The sequence below is a fragment of the Dermochelys coriacea genome, chromosome 6 (assembly GCF_009764565.3).
Source record: "Dermochelys coriacea isolate rDerCor1 chromosome 6, rDerCor1.pri.v4, whole genome shotgun sequence".
Taxonomy (NCBI): domain Eukaryota; kingdom Metazoa; phylum Chordata; order Testudines; family Dermochelyidae; genus Dermochelys; species Dermochelys coriacea.
Window position 1 is genome coordinate 96,978,275 of NC_050073.1, and position 27,526 is coordinate 97,005,800.

At 41.0% G+C, this 27,526-nt stretch overlaps 1 protein-coding gene and 1 long non-coding RNA gene across 3 annotated transcripts; one reads left to right on the forward strand and one right to left on the reverse strand.

Annotated features, from left to right (window-relative positions):
• Nucleotides 1-17,387, reverse strand: LOC122460856. Its single transcript, XR_006282427.1, has 3 exons — nt 17,377-17,387; nt 8,495-8,501; nt 1-93 (listed from the first exon to the last, which is right to left on the reverse strand). It is a non-coding gene; the product is annotated as an uncharacterized LOC122460856 (long non-coding RNA).
• On the forward strand, nt 9,080-27,526 carry PSMC1 (proteasome 26S subunit, ATPase 1). Of its 2 annotated transcripts, none has more exons than XM_038406251.2 (11): nt 9,080-9,318; nt 11,369-11,422; nt 12,577-12,673; nt 15,592-15,716; nt 16,447-16,632; nt 18,023-18,151; nt 18,976-19,072; nt 20,329-20,518; nt 22,392-22,543; nt 25,423-25,577; nt 27,253-27,526. In XM_038406251.2, the coding sequence occupies exons 1-11, from the start codon at nt 9,316-9,318 to the stop codon at nt 27,385-27,387; spliced, it is 1,323 nt and encodes a 440-aa protein (XP_038262179.1). In that variant the 5' UTR covers nt 9,080-9,315; the 3' UTR covers nt 27,388-27,526. The 2 variants fall into 2 exon arrangements, with proteins under 2 accessions (XP_038262179.1, XP_043373752.1); XM_043517817.1 differs by having other exon boundaries at nt 9,258-9,352.

Consider the following 27,526-nt stretch of genomic DNA (forward strand, 5'->3'; position numbering starts at 1 on the left):
AAAAAACATTTCCTGAATCTTTTCTGTTGTCTGCATTGTTACAGACACACTTGTTGACAGTTTATTTGGAATAAATTACCAAAATAATTGAAACTGGTGTGATTATATTGTGTTATTTTGACAAATAAAATATGCAGACTTTTAAAATATTGTGCACAGCATTTTTAATTTTTTAGCTTACAATTCTTCCAGAAGTAATATAAAATAAAGTCTCTGCCATTGGCCCATCAATGGCTATTAGCCAGGATGGGCAAGGATGGTGTCCCTAGCCTCTATTTGGCAGAAGCTGGGGATGGGCGACAGGATGGATCACTTGATGATTACCTGTTCTGTTCATTCCCTCTGCGGCACCTGGCATTGACCACTGTCAGAAGACAGGATACTGGGCTAGATGGACCTTTGGTCTGACCCAGTAGGGGCCATTCTTATGTTCTTATGCCCCGAGCAATTTTGTGACTTCATCTGAGGAATGTAGTGCCAGGAGCAGGGCTGGACTCAAGTAGTCTTTGCACTCCCAGGCACTAGGATTCTGCCTGACCTTTACCTAGGTATGTGGGGAAGTCTCCACTTTCCTTCCCTTTGTACAGCAGTGCAGGAATAGGCACAACCTTGCTTTCATCTCTGTGTGCTTTACTTTCTGCTTTTGCAGAAAGACATCATAAAATTCCCTACCCTACTTCACAAGGGTGTTGTGAAAATGTAGAGCTCTGTATATGTATTAAAAACTAGTATTATTTTGGGGTCCTAGAAAGGTTGCTAACCTGATGATATTTAACTTGGTAAGTACTTCTCAAATCAGAAGTACGGAACCTCCTGTGCCTATGGAAAGTTTGTCTTTTAAATTAACTACAGTAGCTAATCAAAAAGGGGGTTAACAAATACCAGGGCTACCAAAAAGACCCACACCTTACAGGGGTGCTAGAACAATGTTTATAGTGGGGGTGCTGAGAGCCATTGAACCAAACTGTGAACCTTGTATATAATGGAAACCACTTCAGGACAGGGAGTGCGGCAGCACCCCTAATTCCAGCACCTATGAGTCACCTGAACTTCTTAATTGCAGTTACAAGAATAATTTCCACTCTTCTTCCTGCTGCAGCTACAACCCATCACAGCTCAGCTCACAGTAAGAGGTTGCAACTGAAAGGTCAGGAGAGTGTCTCTTTTTACCTGGCAGCTTAAATACATTCCATTTATAGCTCTAAGAAAATGTTAAACTTTTAAAGGTTATATTTCTTTCTTGGAGTAGATTAGAGAGAGAAGAGCGAGCGAGATGAAATCAAGTGCTCATGTTTCTTTGATTCATGTGTTTGCTCTTCCCTTGTTTAGCAGCTTTTTTGGTTACTCTCTGCACAAATAAATTAAAAACAAGGGTCTCATGCCATCATTTATTTTGAAAACATAAATGAAAAGAATGTTACAGCATGAATATCTTTAATTAACCATTGGGGAAAAGATGTTTTACTCGTAAGGTACTACTGTTTGTATTGTTGGAACAGATAAAAGAGCATGAGTATATTTGTTGGTCTCCATCTCAAAACATAGCTGGAAAACGACCAGCAGTAAGAGTGCGCTAGTACCTAATATTGCTGCAGGTAGTGCTCAGTAGATTAGTCCAAACATGATCCCTCAGTAGGTGATTCTTCAAACCACAGTGCTCTACATGGTAAGAGTTAAAGATATTTTTTAAAAAGGAGTACTTGTGGCACCTTAGAGACTAACAAATTTATTTGAGCATAAGCTTTGGTGAGCTACAGCTCACTTCATCGGATGCATTCAGTGGAAAATATAGTGGGGAGATTTATTTTCCACTGAATGCATCTGATGAAGTGAGCTGTAGCTCACAAAAGCTTATGCTCAAATAAATTTGTTAGTCTCTAAGGTGCCACAAGTACTCCTTTTCTTTTTGCGAATACAGACTAACACGGCTGCTACTCTGAAACCTGTCATATTCAATTTGTAATCCACTATATCCCCCAGATCCTGTTCCACAATACTACCACCTAGCCACTTATTCCCCATTTTGTAGTTGTGCCTTTGATTTTTCATTCCTAAGTGAAGTGCTTTTCACTTGTCTTTACTGAATTTAATCTTGTTGAATTCAGACCAATTCTCCAAATTGTCGAGGTCATTTTGAATTCTAATTCTGCTTTCCAAAGTGCTTGCAACCACTCCATTCCACCAGGTTGGTGTCATCTGCAAATTCCATTATCTAAGTCATTAATGAAAATATAGAATGGTGCCAGACCTAGGACTGACCCCTGTGGAACTCCACTAAATACACCTTCCCAGATTGACAATGGATCATTGATGACTACTCTTGGAGTACAGTCTTTCAACCAGCTGCAAATCTACCTTATACTAATTTCATCTATTTCTCCAGTTTGCTTATGAGAATGTCATGTGGGACTGTGTCAAAAGCCTAACTAAAATCAAGATATCTCATGTTTACTGCTTCCCTCTATTCACGAGGCCAGTAAACCTGTCAATGAAGAAAATTATGTTGGTTTGGCTGATTTGTTCTTGAAAAATCCATGCTGGCTATTTCTTATTACCTTATAATCCTCTAGGACCAGTGCTTACACATTGATTGTTTCATAATTTGTTCAAGTATCCTTCCAGGTTTTGAAGTTAGGCTGACTGGTCTATAATTCCCTGGGTCCTCCTTGTTCCTTTTTTTTTAAAGATAGATAGTATGTTTCTCCTTCTCCAGTCCTCTGGGACCTCACCCATCCTCCATGAGTTGTCAAAGATAATTGCTAACAGTTCTGAGATTACTTCAGTTAGTTCCTTAAGTATCCTAGGATGAATCAGGCCCTGCCAACTTGGAATACATCCAATATTCTAGTTTAACCAGTTCTTTCTCTATTTTGGCTTGTGATCCTTCCCCTTTGTTGTTAATGGTGTTGAGTATCTGCTCACCATTAACCTTTTTAGTAAAGATTAAAGCAAAATAGGCATTTAATCATTCAGCCTTCTTGATGTCATCGGTTAGCTGTCCTTCCCTGCTAATTAGAGGATCTACACTTTCCTTTGTCTTTTTCTTGCTCCTAATGTGTTTAAAGAACCTCGTGTTATTGCCTTTAATGTCCTTGCTAGGTGTACGTTAGCCTTTCTGATTTTGTCCCAACATGTTCTACTAGTCCTTTGTACTCATCCTTAGCAATTTGTCCATATTTCTACTTTTTGTAGGATTCTTTTTGCTTTTGGGGTCATTAAAGAACTCCTAATGGAGTCATGTTGGCCTGTTCCTATTCTTTCCTTTGCACCAAGATAGGTTGAAGTTGTGCCTTTAATATTGTTTCCTTGAGAAATTGCCAGCTCTCCTGAACTCCTTTTCCCCTTAGATTTTCTCTCCATGGATCTGCCTACCAGTTCTCTGAGTTTGTTAAAGTCTTTTTTTAAAGTCCATTGACCTTATTCTGCTACTGTCACTCCTTTCTTCCCTTACAGTCATGAAATCTATCATTTCATGATCACTTTCACCCAAATTGCCTTCACCCTGAAAATTACTAGCAATTCCTCCTGATGCTCAGAATAAAGTCTAAAATGGCTGTGCCCTGGGTTACCTCCTCCACTTTCTGAAACAAAAAGTTGTCCCCAATACATTCCAAGAACTTAATGGAATGTTTGTATTTTGCTGTATTACTTTTCCAACAGATATCTGGGTATTTAAAGTCCCCCATTACTAGCAGGTCTTGTGTTTTGAATACTTCTGTTATTTGTTCTAGAAATGCCTCTGCCACCTCCTCGTCCTGATTTAGTTGTCTGCAGTAGATGCCTAACACAACATCCCTATTTTTTATCTTTATCCTAGAGACTTTCAACTGGTCTGCCTCTCAGCTCCGTCTGGAACTCAGAACAAATGCATATATTCTTGATGTATAATGCAAAACCTCAACCTGTTTTATGCTGCCTGTCCTTCCTGAACAAGTTATACCTTTCTATATCAATATTCCAGATCTGAGATTTATCCTACCATATCTCCGTCATGCCAATTATGACATAATTTAGTTTACAGACTAATACATCCAGTTCTTCCTTTTTATTTCCCCTACTCCTTGCATTTGTATAGACATCTAAGATGTTGAGTAGATTTCCCTTTTGTTGCACCTAGGAACATTATGTGGGAAACATCTGCCTGCACTCAGAAACTGAGACATAGGAGACAAATGAAGGTGTTTGTATTAATCTTGATGGAATAAATGGGCCCACAGTCAAAAATGTTAACATGATTCTGTCACTATCCAACATTAATCAGTTTTTAAACAAAGTTTGGTATACAGAGACCTCTGCCTTAGTACCACAGCAAACCATTACTTTTTTTAACCTTTTATTAAAGATACAGAAAAAGAAGGAAACACAGTTAAAAGCATTTGAAATGTAAAATATTAAGGCTTTTATTGTAATAATGTTCCTTGTTCATTATTTTAAGTTGTAGCGTGCCTTTAGAAGGACACACATACCCATCTGACAGTCTCTTACACAGTATTAATCAAGAGCATAATAACAACTGTTTTTGAGGAAAAGAGAAAAAGTTAGTTGAGGTGGGCTGGATCAGTTGTTGTTGCTTTTATTGTTAAAGTCCAAACCTGTTTTCTAGGAGGCAAGACAGACACACACACAAGAGGTGAGAGAAAAGAACAGCAAAGATAGAAAATGGAGCTTCTATCTCTAGTGTTAACTTTCACTTGCAACCTCACTGCTGGAGAGACACAAGCACAACCCACAGCTGGCCACTTTGAGACTTGACAAACTGTACCAGCATCAGGATGTTACGGCATTATTTTTAACGGCCTCTTTGGTGATAGCAGGGGGTCTCAAACTGGGGATCGGGATCCCTCAGGGGATCATGAGGTTATTACCCGGGATCCCTCAGGGGATCATGAGGGGGCGGTCACGAGCTGTCAACCTCCGCCCCAAACTCTGATTTGCCTCCAGCATTTATAATGGTGTTAAATATATTTAAAAAGTGTTTTTAATTTATAAGGGGGTGGGGTCGCACTCAGAGGCTTGCTATGTGAAAGGGGTCGCCAGTAAAAGTTTGAGAACCATTGGGTTATAGGCTTACACCAATGTTGCAAAATGTCCAGTCTTGGCCAGCTAAGCCAGCCTTTTATTAGACAGAAGGCAAAAGGAGAGGGATAAGAAAGAGAAGAAATAAGCTGGGGAGGAAGGTGATAGCAGGCACTAAAGTCTCACATCCCAGGTGGAGTTTAGGATTCAGCTGGAGCCAGTGGAGGTGATGATGTCATCTGGGTCTCTCTCTTGGCCCAGTTTCATCAGGACATCTTTCAGGATCGGGACAATGCAGGGCCAATGTTGTAATGGTGGATCCCAGGGCCCCAGAAGACAATGTGGATAGCAGCCATGATGGTGAAGTTTTTGCCTTCTGATCTACCTCTCAGTTAGCTGCTGTTGTCAGGTTCCCCCTCCCCCATTTTTAAAAAAAGACACTTAAAAGGAGGTGATGGGCAGAATAGCCCATCCCCTCATTATTTTGTTCATCAATTAGGCCTCATTTTCAACACACCAACTTTGATTCATTGAGTTCCAGTCCCAAACTTTTCTAGTTTACCAGGCATGATTTTAATAGTCTTTGAACTATATAAATAGGCCTTTTTGTTTGGATTAATTTCATCTGTCTCCCTTTTGCACCTTTTCCTGTTACAATTTATTGTTGCAGGTTATTGTAACACTTTATGAACTTTCACTCACTTCTAGGATGATCAGATTTCCCAATTTTATTGGGACAGTCCCGATATTCAGAGCTTTGTTTGATATAGGCACCTATTACCCCGCACACCTGTCCCGATTTTTCACACTTGGTGTCTGGTCACCCTACTCACTTCTTACAGTCAAACTCAATTAGGGTAAATTTGTAGGCCCAATTGTTAAAACAGGGGTTTGAGGAGTTCATTGTTTTTGAAAGTTATGGTGAATTAGCCCTACTGTAACCAAGCCAAACTCTATCATGGTCAAAAGCGTTATGCCTGTTTGCACCAAGCCTGAATTTGGTTCCTACTATCTCTTTATCATGACAGGTTTCAGAGTAGCAGCCGTGTTAGTCTGTATCCGCAAAAAGAACAGGAGTACTTGTGGCACCTTAGAGACTAACAAATTTATTAGAGCATAAGTTTTCGTGGGCTACAGCCCACTTCATCGGATGCATAGAATGGAACATATAGTAAGCTATATATATATACCTACAGATAAGTTGGAAGTTACCATACAAACTGTGAGAGGCTAATTAGTTAAGATGAGCTATTATCAGCAGGATGGGAAAAAAAAAACTTTTGTAGTGATAATCAAGATGGTCCATTTAGACAGTTGACAAGAAGGTGTGAGGGTACTTAACTTAAGGAAATAGATTCAATACGTGTAATGACCCAGACACTCCAAGTCTCTATTCAAATCCAAGTTAATGGTATCTAGTTTGCATATTAATTCAAGCTCAGCAGTTTCTCTTTGGAGTCTGTTTTTGAAGCTTTTCTGTTGCAAAATTGCCACCCTTAAATCTTTTCCTGAGTGTCCAGAGAGGTTGAAGTGTTCTCCTACCGGTTTTTGAATGTTATGATTCCTGATGTCAGATTTGTGTCCATTTATTCTTTTGCGTAGAGACTGTCCGGTTTGGCCAATGTACAAGACAGAGGGGCATTGCTGGCACATGATGGCATATATCACATTGGTAGATGTGCAGGTGAACAAGCCCCTGATGGTGTGGCTGATGTGATTAGGCCCTATGATGGTATCCCCTGAATAGATATGTGGACAGAGTTGGCATCAGGCTTTGTTGCAAGGATAGGTTTCTGGGTTAGTGTTTTTGTTGTGTGGTGTGTGGTTGCTGGTATTTGCTTCAGACTGGGGGGCTGTCTGTAAGCGAGGACTGGTCTGTCTCCCAAGATCTGTGAGAGTGAGGGATCATTTTTCAGGATAGGTTGTAAATCTTTGATGATGTGCTGGAGAGGTTTTAGTTGGGGGTGAAGGTAACAGCTAGTGGCGTTCTGTTATTTTCTTTGTTGGGCCTGTCCTGTAGTAGGTGACTTCTGGGTACTCTTCTGGCTCTGTCAATCTGTTTTTTCACTTCAGCAGGTGGGTATTGTAGTTTTAAGAATGCTTGATAGAGATCTTGTAGGTGTTTGTTTCTGTCTGAGGGATTGGAGCAAATGAAGTTGTATCTTAGAGCTTGGCTGTAGACAATGGATCGTGTGATGTGTCCTGGATGGAAGCTGGAGACATGTAGGTAAGTATAACAGTCAGTACGTTTGCGGTATAGGGTGGTGTTTATGTGACCATCGCTTATGAGCACAGTAGTGTCCAGGAAATGGACCGCTTGTGTGGATTGGTCTAGGCTGAGGTTGATGGTGAGATGGAAATTGTTGAAATCATGGTGGAATTCCTCAAGGGCTCCTTTTCCATGGGTCCAGATGATGAAGATGTCATCAATGTAGCACAAGCAGAGTAGGGGTGTTAGGGGATGAGAGCTAAGGAAGCATTGTTCTAAGTCAGCCATAAAAATGTTAGCATACTGTGGGGCCCAGAGCAGTGCCGCTGACTGGAAGATATATACTGTCCCCAAATGTGAAATAGTTGTGGGTGAGGACAAAGTCACAAAGTTCAGCCACCAGGTTTGCAGTGACATTATCGGGGATACTGTTCCTGATAGCTTGTAGTCCATCTTTGTGTGGAATGTTAGTGTAGAGGGCTTCTACATCCATAGTGGCCAGGAGGGTGTTTTCTGGAAGATCACCGATGGATTGTAGTTTCCTCAGGAAGTCAGTGGTGTCTCGAAGAAAATAACAGAATGCCACTCGCTGTCACCTTCAGCCCCCAACTAAAACCTCTCCAGCGCATCATCAAAAATTTACAACCTATCCTGAAAAATGATCCCTCGCTCTATATGGTAACTTCCAACTTATCTGTATGTATTATATATATCTTACTATATGTTCCATTCTATGCATCCAATGAAGTGGGCTGTAGCCCATGAAAGCTTATGCTCTAATAAATTTGTTAGTCTCTAAGGTGCCACAAGTACTCCTGTTCTTTTTTTTAGTTCATGCCGAACTTTAATTATACAGAGCCCTCTACAGCTTTCCTTGTGAATTGCTGTTGTAAGAAAGAGAGAAGATCCATCTATTTGACACTGTTGCATTTGGAGCCATAGTACTGTTGGAGGTTTCAGAGTAGCAGCCGTGTTAATCTGTATTCGCAAAAAGAAAAGGAGGACTTGTGGCACCTTAGAGACTAACACATTTATTGGAGCATAAGCTTTCGTGAGCTACAGCTCACTTCATAGCTCACGAAAGCTTATAAAATCAAATAAATTTGTTAGTCTCTAAGGTGCCACAACTACTCCTTTTCTTTTTGCGAGTACTGTTGCAGAATTCCAACAGAAACCAAAATGTGGTCTTTCCAGCGGTGAATGATCTGAGATACTTAGAGATGAGATAAAGAACAATCTATAAAGGTTTTTTTGAATAATTGGTTAAACTATTTAGCTTCTGCCTAGTTTCTTAGAAGAGAGTGGGGTATATTATTACAATAGTTAAATCATATCAAGAATTGCTGTCTTTTTTTAAAAAAGAATGAGGAGGACTTGTGGCACCTTGGAGACTAACACATTTATTTGAGCACAAGCTTTCGTGGGCTAAAACCCACTGTACTCCTCCTTTTTGCTGATGCAGACTAACAGGGCTACATGTTTCTTAGACTCGGGTGTGTGTGAGACAAGACAAGGAGCAGCTTCAGAGTGGGAATCAGGGTGATTGATTTTTAATTCTAGGGAGGTCAGTGAAATCCAAAGATGACAGTACACTGGGTGGAAGTGTGAAATGCCACTGAAAGCAGGCCTAATGCAAGGGGACCCAGCGAGGTCAGGAACAGCCCCTCAGGAACCAACAGGGAGTTTAACTCAGCCAAGAAGCAGCTGCAGGAAAAGTCCCCAGGTGACAGCAGGGACTGCGCGGCCACGGGCACTGGCCTCAGAGCGGCCGCCCACGGACACAGCGCCAGCTCCGCGCACCCGCCGCGCGCGCCCCGCGAGCTCAGAGCAGCCCCCGCCGCCGCGCCGTGGACCGCCGGCCGACCCGCGTCACGTGACCCCTCGCGCTGCCCTCCCCCCGTCCTTCAGCCCCAGCATTGGGCAGAGGCTTCTCGGTCTCCCCCTCCCTGCGCTCGGGCTCCGTCCCCGCGCTCTCCGCGACCGCTCTTGGCCCTTCCTGGGCTCCGTAGCGGCCCCGCCTCTGCCTTCGCCTCTCCGTCTGTCCCCTCTCGGCTCCCGTACGCCGCGGCGCTTCCGTTGGTGGGTGCAGGATGGTGAGTGAGCACCGGGCCCGTTTCTCCGCCACCGGTAGCCGGGGGGCTGCGGCCAGGAGACCGAGGGGCGGGGGGATATGGAGGGAGGCTGGGTTCCCGACCCCTTCCCCCGCCGGCCCGGCTTAGGCGGAGTCATCGCCCATCCTCCTCGGAGGCCTCTGCCCCGCCGGCCCTGGAGCGAGGCAGGAGTCGGTGGGGGAGGGGGGTTATTTTCCGATTTCGGGAGGCAATTTATGTCTAGGCCCTAACATCCTCTCCCCAGAGCCCTGTCCAGGAGGGGCCGGTCCCCCTCAGGCACAGCCCCTCGTCCTGCCCTGCAGGCCAGCGCCGGGAGCAGATCCCCGCTGCTGCAAGGCACGGGCGAAACAGAGGAGGGTGGGAATGGCAAAGCCGCCACCCATGTTGACAGTCTCCCTGCTTACCCGCTGCCCCATGAGGAGTCTGAAAAGATTCCTCCTCTGTAGGCCTGCCTGCCTGGCATCCAGCAAAACAGAGAAAAAACAAACGGGCTGGTGCCGGGTCCTGTCCCCATTCCCACACCCACAATTGGTTTGTTAATCTTGTGTTTAAATCACAAAAATACCTAATTTTGACATAACATTTTTCATCAGTAGATCTCAAAGTGCTCACGTTGTGAGGTGCTGTGTAGCATATTGCCAACACAAAGTGTTTAAAAAACACAAGTACCTTAAAATTCTTGAGATTTTTTTTTTAAAATACAAGTTTGGGTCTTTTAATCTGCTTTTTAGTCTTTGAGCCTTTGGACAACACTTGGGTCACATCTTCAGGTTTTCACATCCACAAGGTCTAGAAATCTGTTTGGTTTTTTTAAATGGGAGCTGAGATGCTCTTGTTATCACAGGTTTCAGAATAGCAGCTGTGTTCGTCTGTATCTGCAAAAAGAAAAGGAGTATTTGTGGCACCTTAGAGGCTAAGGTGCCACAAGTAATCCTTTTCATATTATTACATGATTCTAGTAGCTGGTGCTTCAAGAAAAACACATAAAATCCCAAGAGCTGACAACAGTGTATTAAGCATACAATGCACAATTAAAATACACAGTTTATTGTTTCATTGCCTTAACTGATTAACAAAAGCTAACCCATTTTATAGACTGATTCACTAAAAATATGAAAAGTGATATAAAAACCTGTGGATTTAATAACACAGTTTGCTCAATGAACATCCATGTCTGCTAGTGAAGGGTAAGATTATGTCATGGATTCTGTGACTTTCAGAGACCTCCATGATATTTTCCAACCCCAGGATAGCGGGCTGGAGCTGTTAGCCGCTGTGGAGCCCTACTGCGCTGAGCCGCTCCCAGCTGCCATGAGCGGCAGGTGCTAGATCCCCCTCCTTTAGCAGTGGGGCTTGGGCTATCATCCCCCCCCCCCCAAGCTTGGGCTTCAGTCCTTCCCCCAGTCAGCCCCATTTTGTTACTATTATTTTTTAGTAAAAGTCAGGGAAGGTCACAGGCAATTAAAAAAAAAAGTCACAGAAACTGGTAATCTGTACCTGAGTTTTACCAAAAATACCAGTAACAAAATCTTAACCTTACTGATAGTACATTCTTTTCACTAGCTTTAATACCAATCCTTGATTTAGTACAGATGAGTACACTAGCTTTATGTGATTAGTTGTATTACTGACTGACAAGTCTGTAGTTGACAGGCCTTGGAAATAGGGATTGTAATCTTCCTGGCATATCTAGTTCAGCTGTGGCCAATATCTTACGTTTCAAAGGAAGGCGATATAACCATTATGCGCCAAGCTAGTGCAATGCTGTATCAATCCAAAACATAGCTGTTGAAGTAATCTTCCCTGCCCTTTGGTCAATCCATATTACTCCACTCTTCAAATTCCTTCACTAACTCTCCTGCTTGAGAAGATTGATTTATTCTAGGATTTACCAGCAGTTTGTTTAGCCTTATTAAGATGCATCTAATTACATATTCTTTTTACAAGAGTCTGAGTCTTTCAAAATTCTTAGTATTCCAGACACAAATAGCTTGCTTGCTTTCATTTGGGTGTCATCTTTGTTTTCCTTTAGGGTCAAAGTCAAAGTGGTGGACATGGTCCTGGGGGTGGCAAGAAGGATGACAAGGTAAATAATGAAACATCAATTGCCCTTTTTTAATAGGGTGAACTGCATGACTACTTCCAAAGTTTTCAGCAATGGGTTTTTAAATAATCTCTTGTGCCTTGTACTCAAAACTGCCTAAAATTCGCCCTTTGCTTAAATTTCCTAGCCTCCCCAAATATCCCTTTCATATGCATGTTCTAGAAGAACTCACATGGTTTACTCAGAAAATGGCTTGCTCTGTAAGCTGTTTGAGAGGCACTAAATATTACATGGCAGTAATATCTTATTTACAAGCAGTGAAATAAAAATAGCTTTTGGTCACAAAGGAGTTGACTTTCCAAAATCTGCAGGCAGATACCTCATTTGTGAATACTGAGTCTTGTGTACATACGTTAGGCTCCTGGGTGCAAGTGCATTTTTAAAAATCCAATTAATATAGTTCTTTTTTCTTGTGGCTTAGGAAGAAAAATGAGTTCTTCTGAGTTAGAATTCTCTTTATGCAGGCAAACTTATAAATATACAAATTAACAACTGAGTTTAATATATTTGGATGTAGACTAAACTGCAAAGTAAACAAATTGCAAAACCTGACTACTCCTTTATGATGTAAAATAACACTGTGATAAGTCTCCACAATGCTGTGCTGCTGCAGCAGAGCAGGGTGTTCTGTTCTGTGTGTGGAAGCTGTGCACTGTGAAATTGGATGGCTAGTGTAAACACTTTGCCTTGCTGCAACTTGCACAATCACACCAGTGCAGAGAGCTGTAGTGTGATTCTCTAGTGTAGATGAGGCTTGACAGTCAATCTCCTCTCTCCTTTAAGCCTCATTTGCAGAGGCCTAGAAGATTTACAGTTCAGCTTTCAGCCTCCTGTGATATCAGATTCCTAGTTCTCCAAAAATTGGCAAAGTCCTTCATCAGAAAGAGGCAATTCAAGACCTGATGTATCTAATGTATAAAGTAAGCAGGAAAAAAAGTTGTTTTTTTTAAAGCCTCCCTCTTTATATGTTATATCATAAAGGAGGAGTAAAGGGCACAAACCCAATATATTTTTGCATTGTAGTTCACTTTCAAATTGAGTTTTTTTTCAGCTTGGAACTGTGGTGGATTTCTGTGGCTCGTTCTTGTGGTAGCTATTCTGATTTTTGTTTTGTGCTTGTCTTACTTGTTTAAAAGGATAAGAAGAAGAAATATGAACCTCCAGTTCCAACTAGAGTGGGGAAAAAGAAGAAGAAAACAAAGGGACCAGATGCAGCCAGCAAACTTCCATTGGGTAAGTATGTTTATTTCTTCTACAATCTCACAAGGCTCTTATGTTGTGGGATCTAGGGTTCTGATCATGCAGCAGGCTCCACAAGGGTATATAGTAGTCTGCTCCCACAGATTTTGGTGCAGGATTAAGCCTAAATCTCATGACTAAATTGTAAAACCAAAGGTAACACTGTAAAGATTCTATTAGAAACAATTTCCCTTTTGCTTGGTTAAGGTTATTAGAGATAATCTCAATAATTCTTAATTTTTTCTGAAGACCACTATATAGGGCACCCAAAAGAAAATTTCTGAAATGAGATTAGAAGTGGGGAAGATAGTTTTTAGCTGGAGTAGCATTGGAGTAAGCAAAAGAGTGCCTGACTCTCTCATGCATTTAGGAGCTGGGAAAAGTGATGTTGAGAGTCTCTTCTGTCTGTGTAAACAACAAAAGTAAATTTTGTATTCACTTGAATTATCAGTAAACTGTGAAACATTGTCATTGTTCAGGACCAGTAGGATTTATTCTCTGTAAAAAGCACACATGTTTGAGTGGGTTTCGTATTCTGTCCAGTAGTTGGACAGTGATACAGATACATGGCAGACAAATGGACAGTAGTATAGCAGTTTTTTTAATTGTTGCAGAGGATCTGAACAGATGAACTCACAAGACATACAGTATTAAATTACGGAATGTTGTGGTGAAGGTGCTTGCTCACAGTCCTTAACAATTATATTTTTGCAATTAGATTTGCTCTGTTATGTGAGTGTGTTTGCTGCTGTTGTAATTCTCCTGCCATCCCCAAATTAAACTTGCAGAATGAAACTAAATGAAATCGGGGAGTGGAATGAGGTGGTTCTGGAGGCTGTTTTCTTCAGAGGCCCTTTCTGGATTTGGAAAGTTGTCAAGGGGGAAAACTCTTGTTTTGGCACTTTATTGTGTGAAGCTTTAGCTGTGAATAGGACATGTGAATTTGGTTTGTATCTATGGCCTTTTCTGTACTAAGTTTTCAACCATTGGTATAGCATGCTGGTGCAAGCCCTAGAGCAAACAGGATTTACTCTGATTCCACACAATTTGTTGTAGCTGGAATAAGCTGCACTGGTACAAGTTGTGCTTTACTTCTATAACTCGTGTATACTGTGCTTTGCACAGGTGTGGATAAAGCACCAGTTCAAGGAAGACCTGTGAAATTCTTCTGAACTGAGTCTTTTGCTGTAAGATTGTCGCTGGCATTTTTGTTTTCTTTGAAGTTCTCCATCAGTGTGAAGCACTGGGGGTCTGGAAGGAGCATTCAGAATCCGGACTGAATACTTGCCTGAATACTGAGGCAAGACAAGGGAAAAAGGAAATTGTGGTTCCTGATTTGTTTATAAACAGTGATGAAATTGTGCATTCAGTAATGCTATTCCAGCTGACTTTTAGTAAAAGGGGGAGAAGAAAGGAGAAAAACATTAAACTCTCTAGAATTGGATCTTCTAGGGTTTGTGGTGTTTAAGATGTATTGCAGCTGATCTATTGAACTTGCTCTGTTTCAAGGCTGTACTTTTTGACTGGCTGATAGCCAGTTGCTTTGTTAGCTTGAAGTGACCTTTTCTTTACCGTGGTTAATTTATTTTTAACACTGGTTTTTGTTCAGGAGTGACTTAGTGATTCTTCTGTGAATTTTTCTCCTTTTTCTCTTCTGCTCAATATGCAACAGTAGTCAAAAAAGCTAGCAATGTTAGGAACCATTAAGAAAGGGATAGATAAGAAGACAGAAAATATCATCATGACGCTATATAAATCCATGGTACGCTCACAACTTAAATACTGCATGCAGTTCTGGTTGCCCCATCTCAAAAAAGATATATTAAAATTGGAAAAGGTGCAGAGAAGGGCAACAAAAATGATTAGGGATATGAAACAGCTTCAGTATGAGAAGAGATTAAAAAGACTGGGACTTTTCAGCTTGGAAAAGAGATGACTAAGTGGGGTATGATAAAGGTCTGTAAAATTGTGAGTGGTGTAGAGAAAGTGAATAAGGAAGCGTTGCATACTTCTTCATGTAACATAAGAACCAGGTATTACCCAATGAAATTAATAGGGCAGCAGGTTTAACAAAAACAAAAAGAGCTAATGCTTCACACAACACACAGTCATCCTGTGGAATACATTGCCAGGGGAGGTTGTAAAGGCCAAAACTATAACAGGGTTTAAAAAAGAAATAAGTTCATGGAATCTACTAGCCAAGATGGTCAGGGATGCAACCTCCTGGAGCTGGGAGTAGACAATAAGGCATGGATCTCTTGATGATTGCCTGTTCTGTTCATTCCCTTTGAAACACCTGGCATTGGCCACTGTCAGAGGATACTGGGCTAGATGGACCATTGGTCTGATTCTGTATGGCTGTTCTTGTGCTCTTTAAAGTGGAGTAAAGTATTGCTTTACTATGTTGCCTGATGGCTGGAAACCTCTTGGGAAATTACATCCATATTCTAGGCCACTGGAGCCTTTTTGTGGTGAGATATTAGCACAGTAGTGGCTATGGCTGCCAGAGCAAGTTCTTAGTCTGCAGTGCCTACCTCTGCTTGATGCAGTCTTACCTTATCTATTAGATTCTGGAAGTATTGACTCTTCCACTGATGTGCCATTGAAAACCCTGGTAGCGGTTGGGTAGATTTATAGAAACACACACCTAAAGCCATCACCCCAGAGACTGTTGTGGTGGAAGGTAATTATGACATTTGGGAGAAAATCTGGTTAGAAACTTTCATTTAAATAACTAGTATTTTGAAAAGATTTGCTGGTGGATTCTTTAGTTTACAGGCCTTTGGGTAATGATTCAGACTGACCTGCTAATAAGGATTAAGCCAACAATTTCTAGCAGTGAATTACTGAATAGCTTATACCATATCTAAATGGGAGTCAGATATACAGTGATTCTACTTCTTTCAATACAGTGACACCTCACACACAATGCAGACTCAAATTGTTGAAATTAGAGAGAATTAAAGATTACCTACTTATGGAGGAAGAATTTATCAGAAATCAGGAACAGATGAAACCTTTGGAAGAAAAGCAAGAGGTAAGTCTTGAGGAAATTATTACACTCTTATTAAAACGGAAATACTACTAACCTAGATCTTTCAAAGTAAAATTTTAAACCTTATAAACTAGTTGATGAACAAGACTTGGAAACAAAGTGATTGAAATTTTAAAAACAGACTAAATATTTATTTTAATTGTATTTAATAAAGCACAGAAGGTACAGTCTCCTTACTGAGCGGCTCCCTAGTTGAAGAACGGAGGATGGAGGAGTTTACTTTCAGAAATATTAGGGACTAGACTAATGGTTTAAGTTTTGGTACAGTTTATTGTAGGTGGGGCATGTGTTTTTGGTTAGTGGGTCTCTGAAGGTGGAACTCCCCAAGGTGGCCAGCCAGCAGAGAAGGGAAGGAATGTGTTAGACACATACACATTCTTATAGGATAAGCTACAGAGGCATAAAGCAAAATGAGATTAAACAAGTGGTTTAGCTTCTTAGCTGCTCCAAAAAGAGGGCTCTTATCTTTCTCTGCTGTGGAAGCTATGTTTTCAGGGACCATGGGATCTATACTGCATCACAAGAAGTAGAAAGAACCTTTTTCTTCAAATAGTTGTCAAAAGAACCGGGTAATGAATTTCCATTTTTCCCCTCACACAGGCAGTAGTTCTTACTTTGGTACATATGTTTAAAGCAGTACAATACATGTTTTGCAGAAGCTAATTTTTTGTGTGTGTTTAGTTCTTTACTATTGCTTGTTTGTTTCTTGCAGGAAGAGAGATCAAAGGTGGATGATCTGAGAGGAACCCCAATGTCTGTTGGTACCCTGGAGGAGATTATTGATGATAATCACGCTATAGTGTCTACATCAGTGGGATCTGAGCACTATGTCAGTATTCTGTCTTTTGTGGACAAAGATCTTCTAGAACCAGGCTGCTCCGTTTTGCTCAATCATAAGGTAAGTTGTCTCACAATATGGAGATGGAGTGGTGTGCAAGTTCCAATATCCCTCTGAACTAGCCTTTGTTTTTGGAATCTGTTACAAGGGTACCATTGTGTAAGCTCCAAGGATAAGTGCCAGGGTGGATTTGATTTAAATCAGTAGTCAGGAAGACTTGATTTAATCATGGCTTTCTACATAAAAGTGCATTCTTGTTGGTTGTTATAACCTTAACATATTCTTCACAACTCAGAGATAGATGTAGGTTTCATTTTTGAAAGGTACACACTCTGCATTTTTAAACAGTGATTTATTCTGAAAACTTTTCAGATTAGTTTTACAGCTATATCAGAAAATGAATGATTGTTTGGTTATTCCATTTACCAAAGGTAATTGAAGTGGATATTTATAAAGTCATTGGGAGGTAAACTATCTCCAATTCACCATGTTAATCATTAATATTTGGAGGATTTTCTTGCCATGCTGTATTAGGAGGAGAACATTACCAGACAGACATTTAAATTGTGGTTTGTTTGTTTTTTAACTAAAACAACAACGTTAAGTATTCTGGATTTTTTTTTCTTCAACAGCAAACATATAATATTTTAACAAAACAAGCATATGTCCCTCGCTTCTCACATTTCTCTCCAGACTTCTTCTCCTGGTCCAGATCTATTCTGCCCCCAACAATCTTCTATTCATTGAACTTTTTGAAACTTTGCACTTTTAGAGAGAGGTAAGGGATTGACTCTGTGTGTACACAAATTTGCAGAGGGACAGTAGAGTTGAGGTTTCTCACCTCTATTTATTTTATTTAAAAACATTTTTGCTGTTAACAAGCATGTTACCTCTGGAGAGACAAATCCACAGTTTGAGAACTGCGAAACTAAGCATCTCTGATGGTATCTTCTAGACTGAGCACTGAGTCCCATTGGGTAGAGAGAAAGATTAACCTAAATAATCTGTACAGAAGCCTCTGGAACCCCATAAGATTGGGTCCTTAATCCATGAACTATTGGAACTCATTTACAGAACACTTCTTAAACATTACATGAATATATTGTCTCATACTATAGAAGGAGAATTTATAATCCCTATTCCATGATGATATCTTTGAGCTATAATGTATCTTAATTAAAACTATCTTTTTTCCTCAAAGGAAGCATTTTATCAAAAAAATCTGATTTAAATTAAAAAAAATCCAATTATTTTGATTTATTTTAAAAAAAAAAATCATTGATTTTTATCCACCCTGATAAGTGCTTTGTGTGTTTCATGTTGCTGTGTGAATGTACATACATTTAATCTTGGATTCCTGTGTAGCTTTGTGTTTTATCTTTAGGATCATTCTTCAGTAAACTGCATTCTATTTTACTTATGTTTGGTATTGGTATGCCACTTGGACTAGGTTCATGCTGTGATAGGAGTCCTGATGGATGACACAGATCCTTTAGTTACAGTGATGAAAGTGGAGAAGGCCCCTCAGGAGACTTACGCTGACATTGGTGGCCTTGACAACCAGATTCAAGAAATTAAGGTATTCATATTTAGTAATTTATCTAATTAACAGATACTTAAAGGTTTTCTTTTTATCAGGAAGTTACCTAGATGATGGTCCAAAACTTGTGCATGAATTGTCACAATTGCTGTGGAACCCAAGACAGCACTGAGTTTTCTGGGATTTTGTACATTTAAAATCCTCAGTCTTTGCAGTTTTTTACAATTAGATCAAAAGTGACTAGTAATTTTGGGAGTCCTATTTTGCCTCACTTTAAAGAGACGCGATTTTCAGAAAGTTCTGAGTTTCTACCCTCTGAAATAGGCACCTTTTAAGGGCGACTCAAGATGGGCACCCAAAACATTAGTGAAAATGTTGGCCTTAATAATTGGTAATTAACGCATTGTGGAAACCAGATTTCTCTTGTTGAATAATCCTCAGATAATAGAGGCATCCTCTAGTGCTCTGCACACAAGATTAGGAGCCAAAGATTCCTGAATTCTAAATTAAGCTCTGATATTGACTTGCTATGTGGCCTTTGGCTAGGCATCCATTCAGCCTTAATGTTTTCATTCCTAAAATGGGGACAGTAATACTCAATTACTTCATGTGACTGTTGTGCGGATTAATTACACCTCTACCCCGATATAACACAACCCGATATAACACGAATTCGGATATAACATGGTAAAGCAGTGCTCCGGGGGGGGCGGGGCTGCGTGCTCCGGTGGATCAAAGCAAGTTTGATATAACGCAGTTTCACCTGTAAGGTATTTTTTTTGGCTTCCGAGGATAGCGTTATATTGGGGTAGAGGTGCAGTTAATATTTGTAAAATGCTTTAATACTTGTTCTTATGCTGTAGGAGTCTGTGGAGCTTCCTCTTACCCATCCTGAGTATTATGAAGAGATGGGTATAAAGCCACCCAAAGGAGTAATTCTGTATGGCCCACCTGGCACAGGTATCCTACATAACAGTAACTTTAAGTATGCTCAGTTAATCCCATTTAAGGTATTAGGTGCATATCCACAAAGGTATTTAAGCACCTAAGTCCCAATTCTGGCTCCACTGCAATTCACAAAGCTCTTGCCGCATCCCATAGCTGCTGGATGAGTTAGGGCCTGAGTTTTCAAGGTAAAAGTTCCCTCAGCGCTTGAGTTTTTTCCTCTGGGCAGACACAATACTGCCTCCCTGTAGGCGTTTCAAAGCTTATCTCCCACATAAGCTCTAGAGCAGTTCACAAACTGGGGGAAGATAGGTGTTCATCTGCCTAAGTCACATGTGTAGCCAGCCCATTCTGGCAGGCATGTTCAGAGTCTTCCCGGAGGAGGAAGTGGTTCCCACCTTATAACTTTAGCCCAGTGGTTAGAGCACTTTCCTGGGGTGTCAGAGACCAGGTTCAATTCCCCCCTCTGCTGGAGAAAGGATTTGAACAGGGGTCTCCCACCTCTCAGGAGAGTGCTCCAATCACTGAGCTCTGAGATATTCTGAAGTGGGGCTTCCTCAGTTTCTCTGGCTGAAGCTGTTCCACTGTGAATAAATACTTGAGTCATTAGAACATTGGGACTGGACCCTGGGTTTTCCATTTCCCAGATGGATGCCTTAACCCTGGGGTTACAGGGTCATTCTCAGTCTGTTTTTCACTGGCCCAATGACTGATCCATTGTTAATAAATACTTAAATAGTCATTGGGCCAGAGAGAGACACTGATTCTGCATTGCAGTGGTTACAACACTCACCTGGGATGTGGGAGGCTCAGGGTATGGTAACTTTGTACCTGTCATGTCCTGCAAGAAATGCCTTAAGCACCTAAGCCATTTGACTCAGAGGCAGGTCTTCTTTCATGGCTCAGTAAGCAGACATAGGTGCCTGTCTCCAGGATACGCCCGTCATTGTTTGGCTTAGGCAAGGAGCTGCCTAGTATGTTGGCTTTTGTGGATCATGTTCTAAGGCACCTAATCCTCCCCATTCATTGTATAGGAAGCCTGTGTGCTAACTCAATCATTGTGGATTGCAGTGGTGTTTCTGTGATTTTTTTTCTAGGTACCTAAAAGTTCAGCGCTGTGATGCTCAGCATTGCAATGTCTTAGTCATTGTAATTTTAATATAATTAGACTTAGTATATCAGCACTCTTCTGTATTTCATGAGTATTTTTTCTTAAAGTTAATAATTGTTAGTGCAAACTCACTGCAGTCTTTCTTTACAATTGATAACAGGTAAAACCTTACTAGCCAAAGCAGTGGCAAACCAGACCTCAGCAACCTTTCTGAGAGTTGTTGGCTCCGAGCTTATACAGAAGTACCTAGGTGATGGTCCAAAACTTGTGCGTGAATTGTTCCGTGTAGCTGAGGAGCATGCTCCGTCAATAGTCTTTATTGATGAAATAGATGCCATTGGTACAAAAAGGTAGTGTATTGCATTTAAGCTTCCACACTGAATATAATAATTTTGTCAAGAACAATAGGGAAGTTATCTGAAACATTTCCTTGTGTGAGTTTGTGTTGAATTTTTCCTTTCATCATTGCCATTTTGATAGGTTAAATGATTTTTAATGTAAACACTTCCATTTGTTGACTAGTAAAATTTGAAGCAGTTACTAAAAAACTCAAAATTTATCTCAAAACATTTTTTGTAAAAAGATGTATGCCAAAAGTTAGCTGCTATAGCTACAGTAATGATGGATTGCTTTAGGCAGAAAGAGATGGCTTGTGTAACAAATAAATTCGTCATGCCTCCAACATTAGCCGAGTATGACATTTGATTACTTTTAACTTATTTTTATATATATCTGTAGATATGCAGGGCTATCAGAGAGTTTAAAATTAATTGTTTGGGGTGTATGATGGTAAAAATCCATGCTCAGTAACTTTCCATAACTTTTATAGCATTTTTAATTGTTAAACTGTCCACAGCAGAAGTTAATTTGATCCATGTGAGTGAGCCATTATGTCACACTGAACTAATGTCAGCTTGCATCCAGGCTGTGTTGTTTTAAAGATGCAGCAAGATTTAATTGGGACTGACGCACTTTACAGCTTAAGGTGTCCTTAAAGCAGCCCATTATCACCCTAAAATCAAAGTGTTGGAAATAGCAGTATATATTGCACATTTTGGGATGTCTGGAGGTGCCATTTTCATACTTCTGTTTTAAAAAAAAACCCCAAAACTGTTGCAGTAAAACATGCTGCAGGTCTGACTTGAATCAGCACAGGCAAAGAGCTTGTTAGAGGGATGCTGTCAAGTCCTGGCAGCTGGAAGCTAAAGTCAGCAAAGGTCAAATTGGAAGTGACACACATTTTTAACATTGAGGGTAATTAATCATTGGAATAGCTTACCAAGGAATTCATCACTCTGCATCTTTACATCAAGATTGGATGAGTTTCTAAACTGTATGTTATAATTTTTTATTATGGTACTGCCTAGGGACCAGTCAAGCATCAGGCCCCTTTGTGCTAGTCCCAGTCTCTGCCCCAAAAAGCTTACCCATTTTGCAGTCTTGTCTATTTACACTGTAAGGGAAAGAGGCATTATATACTAGCAGAATGATTGTTTGTAAATGTCATGTTAGTTCTTAGATTTAAAAAAAAAGGGGGGGGGCTTGGATAAATGTAGGCTCTGGTTCAAGCCAAAATTATTGGACTAGATGCTGGAATCGTGAAATTGTGGCTTTTTCTATGCAAAGGTGATTGTAATATTTTCTGACCATAAAATCTGTGCATATATGAAAAACTGGAAATGGATTAATTTAAATAATCAGTTTCTGAGAACACACCCTTCTAAATAGAATTTGTTTTAAATTCCTGTTAAAAAAATTGAGGATTTTTCTGCTTCCTTATTTATAAGGGCCTTTTCATTAAGGGACAAACTAACTATTCACACTGATGCACAAAGTAAACACTGGAAAAATACAATATTTGCTCATCTTTCAGTTCAGTGTTACTTGTAACTGCAGAAGATCCAACATTTTCAGTCAGAAATGTGACTTTAAATTTGGGTGTCCCTTTTTAAGGCTGTTTCTCTGTCTTCTGCTTACCTTATTGGACCCAGGTGGTATATAAACTGAGCTATTGTGAAAGCTTTTGTATTTTAGGGCATATTTACATTCCTATATAACCTGAGTGTTAAGCTCTGAAGAAAAAAGCTGTTTATAATCATTGGTAGAGTGTCAGAGCATTTATTTCTGATATGCTGATCATTTTATTATTGGTAAAGAAAAGTATCTTTTGTACAGGATCTAATTTGGTTTGGTTATATTTCTTTCCCTTGACCTTCTTCAAAGATATGACTCAAATTCTGGTGGCGAAAGAGAGATCCAGCGTACGATGCTGGAGTTGCTGAACCAATTAGATGGGTTTGATTCCCGTGGGGATGTGAAAGTTATCATGGCCACAAACAGAATAGAAACACTGGATCCAGCCTTAATCAGGCCAGGTAAGAGACTTTTTATTATGCATTTTCTCCAAAAAACCTTCTTTTACCAGGTATTGAATTTCATTTCTGCCTTTCTTTATAGAATGTTGTTTGAGACTCTCCATAATCATTTTATGGCTTAGAAGGAATATTGATTTAGGAGTATAGAAAGTCAGTCCTCCTGAACAGAATGTAAAATATGAATCATGATGTGTGTGCATGGGAAAAAAAGGATAGTTTTCAGTTACAGGAGAAAGTGCATTATGTATAGTTACTCCCGAGGAAGAATATGAAAATTATTTCACATGTATTTATTCTGTTGCTTAGGTATTTTATATGTCCACCTTTACCTGAGTATCTCATCATTTATTAATGTATTTATCCTTAAAACACCCCTGTGAGGTAGGGAAGTGATATCCCTGTTTTACAGATAGGGAGCTGAGGCAGAATGACTAAGGGCTAGATTCACAAAAGGACTTAAGTGCTTAACTTCCACTTCAGGTACCTAAATCCCCAAATCAGGTCATAGTGGGATTAACAAAAGCCCTGCTCAGCTGCCCCAGAATGCTATAGGCACCTAACTTTTCACAGTAAAAGTTCCCTACATGCCTGTATTTCTGCATGTACTCCTCTGCAATGCAGCAGCCTTCCTCTAGACATCCAGATGCCTAAGCCCCCAGAACAATGTATAAAATAGAGGAAGATGGGTGTTCCTCCGCCTAACTCACCGGTGGGGCCTGATTTAGTGAACGGCTCAGAGCTCACCTACCAGATCAGGGTCCCATAGGTGAGCTCACCCAAAATACTAGGGAATTGCTGGGGCAGGGAAGACCTCCCTTTTAGCCCAGGGGCTAGTCTACTCATTCAGGAGACCCCCTCGCCCCCAAGTTCAAGTTGCACCTCCACATAAGTGTGAAGGGATTCAAACAGGGCTCTGCCACCACTAGGTTATGGAATAGTCTGTGTGGCTCCCTCAGTCTCACCTGTTGAGGTTGTTCCACCATGCATAAATGACAGGTTTCATAGTAGCAGCCGTGTTAGTGAATAAATGAGTATCACTAGGCTAGAGAGAGAACAAGCATAAGAATAACTCTATAGTGTGCTGGTTAGAACACTCATTTGGGCCATGGGAGACCCAGGATACAGTCCCCCTGCTCCAATGACTTTTTAAAAAATTATTTATCCACAGTGCAACAGCTTCAGTAGGAGAGAATGAGGGAGGCCCACATCAGATTATCTCATAGCCCAATGGTTGGGCACTCACCTGAGAGATGGCAAATCCCTGTTTGAATCCTTTCTTCCCCTCCGGCAAAGTGGGGACTTGAACCAGGGATCTTCCACATGCCATGTGAGTACCCTAACCACTGGGCTAAAAGTTAAGGGGGTGCCAGGACCTCTCACCTCCTTGCAAAATGGCATAGGCACCCACTGCTAAGAGAAGATTTGCACTGAGAGTCTCAAGCAGTGGGAGGTGCTGCCCTGCAGCCCGGACTTGGGTGCTGAACTCTGAGAGGGATGGGGATGAGGATGTACCACTTGCCTTGGCATCACCCATTGATGAGGAGCAGCCTAGCATGCTGGTTTTTGTGAATCCCCTTCTAAGGGATCTATTTCAGACTTTGAGAATCCCAGTGATGCTGGAAGGTGCTGAAAAGGTAGGTGTGATGAAGCTTAACCTCACCACACCTAAATTCCTTTGTAAATCTAGCCCATGTTCATGCAGGATGCCTTTGATAGGGATGTCTGTCCTAATCACTATCCTTCCTCTTAGTCCAGAAGCACATTTTCCATTCAGCTATTGAAAAATAGAACAACAGTATTAAATACTAGTACCATAATTTCTGGGCTGATTTTATTTTTTTCTTTGAGTATAAACCTGGCACCTACCATTCTGTCTGCTCTGGAGTATGCTTCTTTATAATAAAAGTAAAACTATCCAAGCACTTAATTCAGTGCAAACACAATGTGAATTGGTTTGTTTTTGATAACTTGTATTTAATTCACAGATAAAGTTAGTGAACTTTAAGGTTACTAGAATACTTGTATACAAAGGAGCTCCACAGTTTGAAAAATAAAAGTCTAAGCATTTAAAAACTTTAAGCCTCACTCATGTTAACAGGTGCCTGTTTTAAATAGGAAAGGGTGAGTGCCAGGATGTTCTCTGTGACAAGTTTTTACTTACTGAATTTGCTTTCCTTCCTTTGCCAGAGCCTGGACGTGGCAACCTTCAGGGTATGATGCAGGAGTGTCCTGTTTGGTTAGAATTTAATAATAGGGAATGGAGAAGATTTGGCTAATGATGATGATTCTTTTTAAAGATCTATAGGATTCAGTCCTTATTTGGGTTATTTGCCTTGAAAAATATTAAAAAGCTGATGTAAAAGCTGAGCAGCAACAAAACCTGAGCTGGGCACAGATACTATATTGTAAAGTTGTAAAAGCAGCCAACAAGAGATTTGGGAAGTAAGAAGGAAGCTTCCCCACATTTGCCTACTGTGAGGTTCTTACACCTTTCCACTGAAGCTGTTCACTATTTGAGACAAGATAATGGACTAGATGGACTTTCCTCTGATCCAGTTTGTCAATTCTTCTGTTCCTCTATTTAAATATGATTATTTAGTAGTAGTTCTGTCATTTAAACATTCTGGGGCAGTGACTGTCTATTTTGTCTTGCACACATACCCTACAGTGCAGCACTGCATAAACATTAATAAAACGGTCACAGCTTGTTCATATTCTCATGAGCATGGAGCCTCACCTACCTTCTGTCCTCAGTTTTTCTTCCAGAATATGGCTGTGGAAACTGTGACAGCTCATTCTGTACTTCTTCAGGGGGACAGAGTACTTCAAACGCCACTGCTTTCAATCCAGAATCACTTAAATGTCTTTCCTATACACAGGGCGTATTGATAGGAAAATTGAGTTTCCCTTACCAGATGAAAAGACCAAGAAGCGCATCTTTCAGATCCACACAAGCAGGATGACTTTGGCAGATGATGTAACGTTAGATGAGCTCATTATGGCTAAAGACGATCTGTCTGGCGCAGATATTAAGGTAAGGTGCACTAATGCTGCTCAGAGCAGCACGGTAAGGGGGTGGGGAGCAGGGGGGTTGCATAAGGGGTAGTCAGGGGACAGTTGGATGGGGCAGAGGTTCGGGGGGTGGGCAGTCAGGATGGATAGGTGTGGAAGTCCTGCAGGGGCCGTCAGAGGCTGGGGAACACGGGGAGTTGGATAGGTCAGGAGTTCTGAGGGGGGACAGGAGCCCGGCTGTTTGGGGAGGCACAGCCTACCCTGCCCTAGTGCCATAAAAACCTCTTCATTTTATGTAGGCGGGTACCAGAACTCTACTTTCCACACCATTTCTAATGGCCGAGGAGCACGTTTTTCTAAATGCAAATGTTACAGTGGTTGAGTAGAAATTACAGTTGAAGGGGCTAGAGTCACAAAGGGACTTAATTCCCTAAATCCCACGATCAGACCCTCCTGGAGTCACAAAACCCCTGCTCAGTTGCTGCTGCCCCCCGTAAGTGCCGGGGTTTCTGTCTGTGCGCATGCACAGTTGGCCTCATTCTGTGGGCCTAATCCCCAGCGTGATGTATTAACTGTGGGGAAATAGATTAGCCGGGTTGGGTCGCCTTAGGCAAGCTCTCACAACAGCTTGCTGGGCGACCATCCCTCATAACTTGTAGCCCAAAGGATATTTTGATGTGGGGCTTCTTCTGCGTCTCCTGTTGAAGCTGTTCCAGTATGGGATAAACGAGTCATTGGACCAGTCCCCCTCCTTCACTGATTATATTTAGATAATTTATCCACAGTGGAACAACTTCAAAAGGCGATTGAGAACGCCCCCCCATCAGACTTCTCGTAGCTCAGGGGTTAGGGCACTCTTCAGATCTCCTCTTCCCCTCAGACAGAGTCCCTCACATTACTGGTGAGTACCCTAACCACTGGGCTGAAAGTTTTCATGGAATGCCTCCTCTTGCAAAATCATTGGAGGCACTGAACTCCCTGAGGGTAGGGAAGCTTAGCACATAGCCAATGGGAGATGCTAAGGCAAGGGAGAACTTAGGTGGGTGGCATGCTGGCTTCTGTCAATCTAACCCAATATTTCTTACCCCATCTGGAGGAGGCGCTGTCTTGGCTAGTAGTCCTTAGCTACAATACTGATCATCCAAAGCTTTTGAAGCAAGTCACCGTTACAGGCTCTGTGAAGCTACAGGGTACTGTGACAAAGTTGTAGATGAGAAATTTTACATGGAAATAATGTAACATGTCTAAAGCCATACAGCAGGTCAGTAGCAGATTTGAGACTAGGAGTTCTGGCTCCTGGCAATTTCACCTCTAGAGACCCAACTTAAAGTTCTGCTTAGCTGATAAGTGATCAAACACTGGCAGCCTCAATTTACTAGATTGTTATAGATCAAGCTAAGTGTTGGCTGTTTTTTGGAAAAATTGTTATATTGTAAAGGTTGATTTCCTCTTGGCATGCAAGCACTGCTTGGATCGGAAACAGAATTATTTGTTCAATACAGGTGTAGAAAGAACTTGATTTCCAGTCTTATTACCTTCATAACTTAATATGGCAAGTAATGATTAGCATGGTTTTGCCACTCTTTGCACTAGCATCTAGAAAATTATATTTGAAAACTGTGTGTCACAGCAATGCGTGTGTGGTTTGAATTAGTTGTCTATAGCTAGCAATTAATATGGGCTTTTCCCTTGGGTAGGCAATTTGCACAGAAGCTGGTTTGATGGCTTTGAGAGAACGCAGAATGAAAGTAACTAATGAAGACTTCAAAAAATCAAAAGAGAATGTTCTCTATAAGAAACAAGAAGGCACCCCGGAGGGGCTTTATCTTTAGATTAACTATGTCCACCTAGGGACTCTTCTCACATTCAAAATACATGAAATGGCAACACGTTTCACAGGCCTTATCAATAGAGCATAATGTCTTGACTGTGTTTAGTTTAAGTCAATAAAATACTTATTTCTAAATAAAA

Excerpts from the sequence above, each read along its gene's own strand:
- PSMC1 (XM_038406251.2), top strand. Across the intron at positions 11,423-12,576 it reads GTGGCAAGAAGGATGACAAG|GATAAGAAGAAGAAATATGA; the intron begins GTAAATAATGAA and ends CTTGTTTAAAAG. Across the intron at positions 22,544-25,422 it reads TCCAGCCTTAATCAGGCCAG|GGCGTATTGATAGGAAAATT; the intron begins GTAAGAGACTTT and ends TCCTATACACAG.